Below are 7,958 nucleotides of genomic sequence, written 5' to 3'. Positions count from 1 at the left end.
CTGGTCCCATTCTCATTTCTTACACCAGGAACCACCANCCCCTGGCCAAAGAGCATCTTTTCACAGTCCAGGTTGCAGAGAAGGGGGTGGGGGAGGCAGGGAGGGAGGATGGAATTGATGATATGAACCACTGATGCTTCTTCTGTGAAGGGAGCTGAGGTGGTCTGAGAGTGCTGATGCAGTCAGCCTGCTTGCTTCTCTAGGAGGTGGCATTTGGAGTTCCAGCTAAGGAAAATGACCTTGGCATCTGTGGTTGCCTCTTGCTCCATCTCTTCATCCAGTCTCTTTTCGGTGTACTTAAACTTGCAAGCAGCAGCAAGAGACAACAAAAAAGCCTCCACATCTTAGCCCTTTAAGCCAGACGCCCCACTTCAGAAGCCAAGGCTAGTTTGTAAAGTTTTCAAACCCTCTAGTAAGAAACTGCAAACTTTCCCTTGCCCATGCCCTCCTCCAGTCCCCAACAACAGAAGCAGCTCTGGACATTGAAATGTGGCACAGACAGAAACACTCAAGACAAGGCTGCTCATGAATTCGGGTCGTATAATTTTCAGAGTCTATGTCTTGCAATGATGACATTACTCTGGCAGCCAAGGGTCCAGGGCGGCCAGTCTGAGCAGCTGCTCCCAGCTTTGAAAGGCCCCGGACAATGGGTGCACTGTTCCCAGGGTTGCCCTCCGGCATTTGCATAGACTGTTCTGCCTGGTTGCCCAGGGGCTGTCCAGCTCAGCATTGTCCACATATCAGAGGTGACAGGATTCAGGTGAGAGCTGAAGCCGGAAGGCCTCCAGAGGGCACGAGGATGACCGTCCTGGGAANCTTAGCTCGGCTTGCTTTGCAGGGATTCACATGTTTGCTTTCACTGCTGGAGAGGAAGAACCAGGAGACTTTTAAGAGGAGCTTGCAGAGGTTGTTGGGGAAGCATCCTGGGGTACCACCTAATCTAACAATCTAATAATGTGATGGACCAATGGGTGGTCACTCTTGGATGTTTAATATGCTGCCAAAATGGAGGCACACAGTTTCGGCTTCTGTGGCCTAAAACTGTCACAAGCTGATGCCCAGCTTTCACACCTACAGAGACACCATTGCCCAGGCGCAGAAACCTCCAACACCAAGTGGTAGTTCCCTCAAAGCTGATGCTTTGACCTCAGCAGAGAAAGTTTTTGTAGACAAGTGTTCTCCCTGGAGCTTTGGCACCACACACTCCACCATCTTTTTTTATTTTATTTTATTTTTTATTTTTATATTTTAGATTTTTTGAGACAGGATTTCTCTGTACAGCCCTGGCTGTCCTGGAACTCACTCTGTAGACCAGTCTGGCCTCAAACTCAGAAATCCACCTGTCTCTGCCTCCCAAGTGCTGGGACTAAAGATGTGCGCCACCACTGCCTGGCTACAACCCACCGTCTTTAACTCGAACAGGTAGGACAAGGGGCTGAACAACTAGGATTTATTTCCACTCCCACAGTTCCTAAGTAAATATTACTAACCCTTGTAGGACCAGGATCCCGNAGGAGGAAATTCCAGGGGAGGGGCCTAAGGCGTAGCAGTGGGTGTGGTAGGGTGAGGCTGGGAGATCAAGATGGGAGGGAACATTTTTCTGCATCTGAATAGACCACGGTATGAAGACTCAGCAGCATCATTTTCAGGTTAAAAAGCTCTTTATATAGGCAGTTCTGTGCCTTTACTGAGAGCTAACCAACCTCTCTCAGGCCGGGAGTCCCCACAAGCCTGTTTCCTTCCTCTTTTCCACATCTTCTGTGCACCTAAGTGCCCGTAGACCCCCAACCCGAGCCCAAACAGGTGCTAGCAACTGTGCAGCATCTACTGCAGGGAGCTGGCCAGCTGCTGCCCCCCGCCCCCCGCCCCCGCAAGAACCTAGGGGAAGCTTCCATGTTCCCACCCGTGTTCACTGCGGATTGCAGCACCGCTCATCTTGGGAATATAGCGATTAATCCAGCCGCAGGTTTCCAGATAAGTGACTGTGATGGAGACTGTTGGCGAGAAAATAGACAATTATCCGCTGTTAGCTTTACATAAAGATCGCATTAACTCAAATTAGTTATCAGACAAAAGAGCGTCGGCAAGTGCGCCCTGCCGGCCCGCGCCCTGCACGCGGGCACCTCGGGGTGCAGCCGGGCAAAGCGTGGGGCTGGGCTGAGGTTTTGAGACGTGGGGCGGGGAGTGGGAGGACGCGGCGGGAGGGCTCTAGGCTGGCGTTACTCGTGCTGTGCTGGCCTGGATGGGGCGAGGGAGGGACATAGGGGAAGTCTACGGAGNCGGATCGGCCGGCCCCTGAACTACAACAGTCCCACCTCAGTCTGTCCCACGCTCGTCCCTTTTGCAAGCTCTACCCTGGGAGCCAGCCTGTCCTCGAGGCCTGTAGTTCTTTCGTCTCTGGCTGTGACGTCGTTAATTCCCCCAGGCAGAGGCGGCTCTCCAGCCTCGCCACTGCCCCGCAGGGTGCACTGGACAACCTGGTGATCTGATNCTGCGGGGCTACCAGCCAGTATTCCCCGCCCCTGCACCCCCCGCCGCCACCCACCGCACTTTCTGAAGGTCGCTCTCAGTATGACTCATAGAGAAGAAAAATGAAGACAAGCTGAGGGGGACCGGGCCCGAGCAGGGTGGGGCTGAGAGTGGCCTGAGGCAGGACCACGTCAGTGCGGCCTCGATTACCGAAGTTACGCACTGTCCACGCACTGAGCATCTTCGCTACCCTCGTTCTCCTGTATCCCGGTTAGCCTGGACACTGGCTTTCACCCGCAGGATGGATTTCGCGGACCGCTGTCGGTGGGAACAAACGCAGCGCCCAACATCCCGACGGGTTGCAACGCCCAGCGGGGTCCCCACTGCTGCAGGCGCGCACTGGCGGTGGCGCTTGCGCCCGGCCGGCCTCCCCGGCCCCAGGGTCCCCGGTCCCGCTGAATAGGGCGGATAATGACCCNCGGTTCCCAAGGCAGGCTCTCTGCTGCCTGGTGAGCCTTGGATTTGTGTGGTCCAAGCCTTTCCCAGCTTGTCCCATTCTGTCACCGGGATAAGGGGCTCCCTCGGCTCGTTTGCACCTGCGTCGCTTTTGGCTCCTTCAGGAATGCGCTGAAGCTTGTAATCAGCTTTGTGAAGCCATTGAGTGCACGGCTGAGTGAAACTTCCAAAGCTCGAGGAAAACTGGCCCGCTGAATAGGAGCCAGCATGGGGCTGCTCTCCAAGCCTCCGCGCTGCCAAATTCCAGCAGAGCGCCTCACAATCGCCTTCCCCACACTGAGAAAAGTGAGAAAAGAAAAGGGAAAATACCAGTCACCGGGGTTAGCTGTTTGTTCCCAGATTAATGGCAAGCGGCTCCCTCCTACTCCACCCCTCCACAAAGCTCACCAGTTCAGGAAATATGACAGGGAGGGGAGGGCAGTTATTAATAGCTCCCCAACTGATGTTACCCCCCCGCGGGCGGGGGTCTTCTGGGTCTCTGGAGGGGTCCTCCATTCCCAGTTGTTGAGCTGAGCTCCAACATCCACTTGTGCCTTAGGCCCAGCAGTTGAAGCTTGTCTTTGCTTGAGTAGAGCNGAGGATGAAGCCATATAGAATCCTTAGCCTAGGCTTCAGGAAGGAACCATTAAGCACCGGGTTTCTTCTATGCAGGCCCAGCAGGGGCCCTGCATGCTGGCCCCTTAGCAACAGGTTCCTGGGTCTCTCCTTAGAGGAGCACTCTCACTTCCAAGACTCCGGTAATACTGTTTCTTGGTGACTCCGGTAACAGAGGTGCCTGCAGGGTGACAGCCACTACAGGTGCTTCTCCTTCTGCTTCAGACATCTGGGCTGTGATTTCTAAGAGCCAACTACTTAAGACAAGTATTTCCATGTGCCTCATAGGCCCTGGCTGATTCTCTCCCACTCAAGGTTAGTGAAGGCTCCTCTCTGCAAAACAAAATCCTTACCAGTCAACAAAAGACCAGACAGCCTGCAAAAGGCAAAACCATCCTTTTCAAGGTCCAGACATACCTGGATTCTGGATGGCTGCTCGTCGAGGGAGGGCTCCTCCTTGTGAAGCCACAGCAGGTTCTAGAAACAGTGCATGCAGTGTCCCTGTAGACAGAGGCACCGCCAGTAAAGTTTACTTTGCGGATGCTGATCTGAACTCAAGTTTCAGAAAGGAAAACTAGAACCCTTCCTCTGGATCATTCACGAGACCCTTAACTTAGCAAAGCCCCGTTAGAACCGCCCAGAGGAAAGAAAGCAGAGGCCATATTGTGATCGACACATTAAAAACTTGCCTCACAATGGCTCTGGATTTTTACAGCTAATGAATTCCTTCCACCCTGAACAGGAAGTCTTTTCTGNGAGCNCAGCTACGCGGCTCTTGTTTGATCCAGATGTCCATGTGTATGCCCTCTAGCCAAGAGAAGCTCAGTCCTGTGGGGTTCTTGCTGCCGTACCTTGTTTCCGTGGGGGGGGGGTGCTCACGATGTCTGACTGTGGCTCTGTGCTATAAATAGTCCCCTGGTAGATCGAAAGGCTTAATGGGCCTCTTTAAATACCTAACTTATTATAAAGCCCTGGGGAGAATAACATTAACAGGCAGGGAGGAACAAGAATCAAGCTCCTCCTGTAGCAGCCCTATTACAGTGTTCTTGGTTGCAATCCTTACGGTGCAGAGTGGGCAGGCATTTTCCTATTTATACACCTTAATGTGCAGAGGGGGCTAGAGCACTTGAGAGGGTGTGAGAGACAGCCTGTCTGAGCAAGCAGGGAACTGAACTTACAGAGGTGGAGGGAGTGTCTCAGATTTGCTAATCAGGAGGATTCTGGNGACTTTCAGGTCCACCGGAAGGAGCTGCAGCTGGCGCACTGTTCTGCAGTCAACCACGCTTCGCAGTCGGCCAGCCGGCGGACTAGTGAGGAAGCCCTCCCTTTCAGACAGACCAGGAGGAAATGTGGGACTCAGAGCAAAGTTACCTGACTGGGAACCCAGACTGTACGTGCTCACTCAGAGGCTCTGAGCCGCTTTGAACATCCCAACGCGCACAAGCCACCCACGCTGACAATCAAAGTTTACTTTTTTTTTTATTGTAAAGTTCGGCTCCATGTCTCCTGCAACCCCACTCATTCCAGCCACTCTCAGCGACAAGTCAGGAGGATCTGCGGCAATTCAGAAATTAGTGAAATTTTATTCCTGGTGGGGGCACTGGATTAAGAGGCTGGGAGAGTGTGAAGCTAGTCAACGTGTAATTGCGTGATAAGGCTCTCACGAGGAATTTATTGGCCAAGTTGCTATTTCTATTCCTTCCTAATCTCGTTTAGCACATTCGTTCTGTGCAATCTGTCTTCATAATCTCCTGTAGCAGAATGGCAGCCAATGGAAGCCCGCGTGTTTGGAGAGTGCAGGAAATATGCAGAAGCGCGATAAACTGATGCTAATTACCCATATTTAGGGCAGCAAGTGCAGAAGATCAAGGTTTACAAATAACAAGCCAGAGCCGATGATGATGGCTTCCTTGTGTGGAATGTATCGGAGGGGACCAGATAAGGGTTTCACGGGCAGCAGGGATTTATTGGTCAAAGGCTGTACCTTCCACTTCCCCACTTTTATAGCAGTAAATTATTTCGGCTAAATTCACCAGAACATCACTCTTTCATTTGGCGATGTGCCGTGACTTGCTCTTTCTTTGTGTCCATTCAATGCAAATCCTTGTAGTTTAACATCAGCTGATAAGAAACAAATAATTGAAGTAATAGGTAATTCCCTTCACACTGTGCATATAGGAGGGTCCAGGGGAAAATGAGCCCAGGCAAGGAGCAGGGGCTGAAAGCAAAGCGGCTTCACCTTCAGCCCTCGGACCACATGTCTAGTACCATGAGCTCACAGCATCGGCTCCTGCATGTGGCATGGCCTGCTTGCTCACGAGGAGAATCACTTCTGGCATGGCCCCAACAAAACTGATGCTCCTGTCTAGAATCCTGATCAGATGATGACAACGATGACAACGACAATGAAGAAGATGACCATCAAATAATACCCAAGCATAGTGTTTCACCCCCTCACCACCTCAGCATGACTTAGTTTGCCATCAGCCCTGTTCCCTCTACAACTCCCAGCTCTGAGAACAGACACAGAGAGGCCTGGGAAGCTGGTGGCAGGTGGAGGATGAGGGTGGAGTTCTTGGCAATGCAGTAGTTACTTCCTATGGCCTTGAGAGAACATTGAACAGCCACCTGCTGCAAACCTGCACAGCGGCAGTTTTAACATTTGTATGTTAAGTAAATGCAGCCCAAGGGCTTGCTTCATTCTTTGAGAAATTGCTAGGGTTTGTCTGTAGCCTTCTCAGTTGGTAGAGGAGATGGGCAAAGGGCATTCTCTGTTAGATGCATGTGGCAAAATGCTCTTGAGATAAAAGGAGCCATGCTCTAGTTTGGGGGCATAATTTACAACTCCTAAATAAGAAGGGATTAGAAAGGATAGTTGATCTTGCCACAAATTATTTTTATTCTCAACCATACAGACCACGAATTCTGTAATGCTTACCTCCATGGATATGAATGTTTCCTTGGTGTTCNGGCAAGCCCGGGGTGTGTTTTTATTCCATGTACCACCGTGGAAGGGGGAAAAAGAGATGCCAGTGGTNGGCTGCTGAATCTGAGGGTGCATCCAACTCTAGAGAGGATAAAGACATTCCATGTGTGCATCTTAGAACCCAGAGCAATCGGGGCGAGAGGTTTAATTAACTGTATAATGAGCCTGTAACGTTTTGTCAAAAATATTTTTAAAACATGCCCAGTGTACTGTGAGAGTTAACTTGTTATGAATTAGCAAGCGTACTAACAATAGTGTGTGGCTAACACAATATACACGCCATTGTTGCACATGCATTCCAAAATTATTCATTTAGCTGGGCATGGTGGCATGAGCCTTTAATCTCAGGATTTGGGAGGCAGAGGCAGGAGGATCTCTGTAAGTATGAGAANAGCTTGATCTATATAGTAAGTTCCAGGGCAGCCAGGACTGTATATAGAAACCCTGTTTCATATAACCACACTCTACTCTTACTACTACCAATGATGATGATGATAATTTAATAATTTACTCACTGGGGAAAACAAATATTCTCCCATTAGGAATAGTCAGAGAGGGGTGGGGCAGTTCAGGTTTCCTGGGAAACACATCGATCGATTAGAGAAAGAACCTGTTGCTCAAGTTATCTGATAAGTTCACATTCTCAGAAGTTCATTTGTCACCCCCACCTGGACATTCCTGTGCCCGAGTGACTGACTGACCTACTTCACTCTGACCCACGTGCTTGCCGTTTGAGTTGACTTGGATCTGCAGAGCCAAAGAGACGATGTGATCACTCCCTCCCTCCGTTGCAGGGAGTTAGTTCACAGGTCTGACTCGTATCCAGCTCCACCTGTATGTGTCTTGTATGCAGTCCCGAGCCAGCTTCATGGCTCCCTGAGACCACTGGTTGTCTGTGAAAGTTAGTAGCCCTTATTTTCAGAACACGGTAAGTTGAGATGATATTAACCAATCAGTCTGCACCAGTGGAAGCTGATTTAAAAATTCTTTTTAAGTGAATGATTTCTTTTTAAATTGGCTTGTGTCCTTGAAGACAGACACAGGGACCAGCTTTGACCTCGTAGAGTATCCCTGAAAAAGCATAAAGAGAGAAAAGTTATTATATTATTATTATTACTAGTAGTAATATGTATGTATGTAAAGTATGTATATGTCCCCTTCAAGTATGTATGTATGCCTCTGCAGGCATGATAATGTGTGGGTGGGTGTGATCATGCATGTGCCCTTGCAGGTGTATGTAGGTGTGTTTGTTCATGAAGGTGTGGGCAGGTATGCTTATCTGTGCAGATGTGGGCATATATGTGCAGATGTGTGCCCCTTAAGGTGCATATAGGCATGTGTGTGTACATACAGGTATGTTTGTGTATGCAGTTGTGAGCAGGTGTGGGCTCAT

General features: G+C 50.3%; 1 protein-coding gene and 1 long non-coding RNA gene across 2 annotated transcripts; both read right to left on the bottom strand.

Annotated features, from left to right (window-relative positions):
* Positions 1–527: 527 nt before the first annotated feature.
* LOC110299611 lies at positions 528–3,480 on the bottom strand. The gene is made up of 3 exons (XM_021169339.1): positions 3,373–3,480; positions 2,680–3,261; positions 528–1,994 (listed from the first exon to the last, which is right to left on the bottom strand). The coding sequence occupies exons 1-2, from the start codon at positions 3,478–3,480 to the stop codon at positions 2,716–2,718; spliced, it is 654 nt and encodes a 217-aa protein (XP_021024998.1). The 3' UTR covers positions 528–1,994; positions 2,680–2,715.
* Positions 3,481–3,884: 404 nt separating this feature from the next.
* On the bottom strand, positions 3,885–7,402 carry LOC115031729. Its single transcript, XR_003837379.1, has 4 exons — positions 7,267–7,402; positions 6,518–6,646; positions 3,997–4,080; positions 3,885–3,912 (listed from the first exon to the last, which is right to left on the bottom strand). It is a non-coding gene; the product is annotated as an uncharacterized LOC115031729 (long non-coding RNA).
* Positions 7,403–7,958: the final 556 nt, after the last annotated feature.

This window comes from Mus caroli, chromosome 8, assembly GCF_900094665.2.
Source record: "Mus caroli chromosome 8, CAROLI_EIJ_v1.1, whole genome shotgun sequence".
NCBI lineage: Eukaryota > Metazoa > Chordata > Mammalia > Rodentia > Muridae > Mus > Mus caroli.
This window is presented reverse-complemented; position numbering and strand designations above follow the sequence as displayed.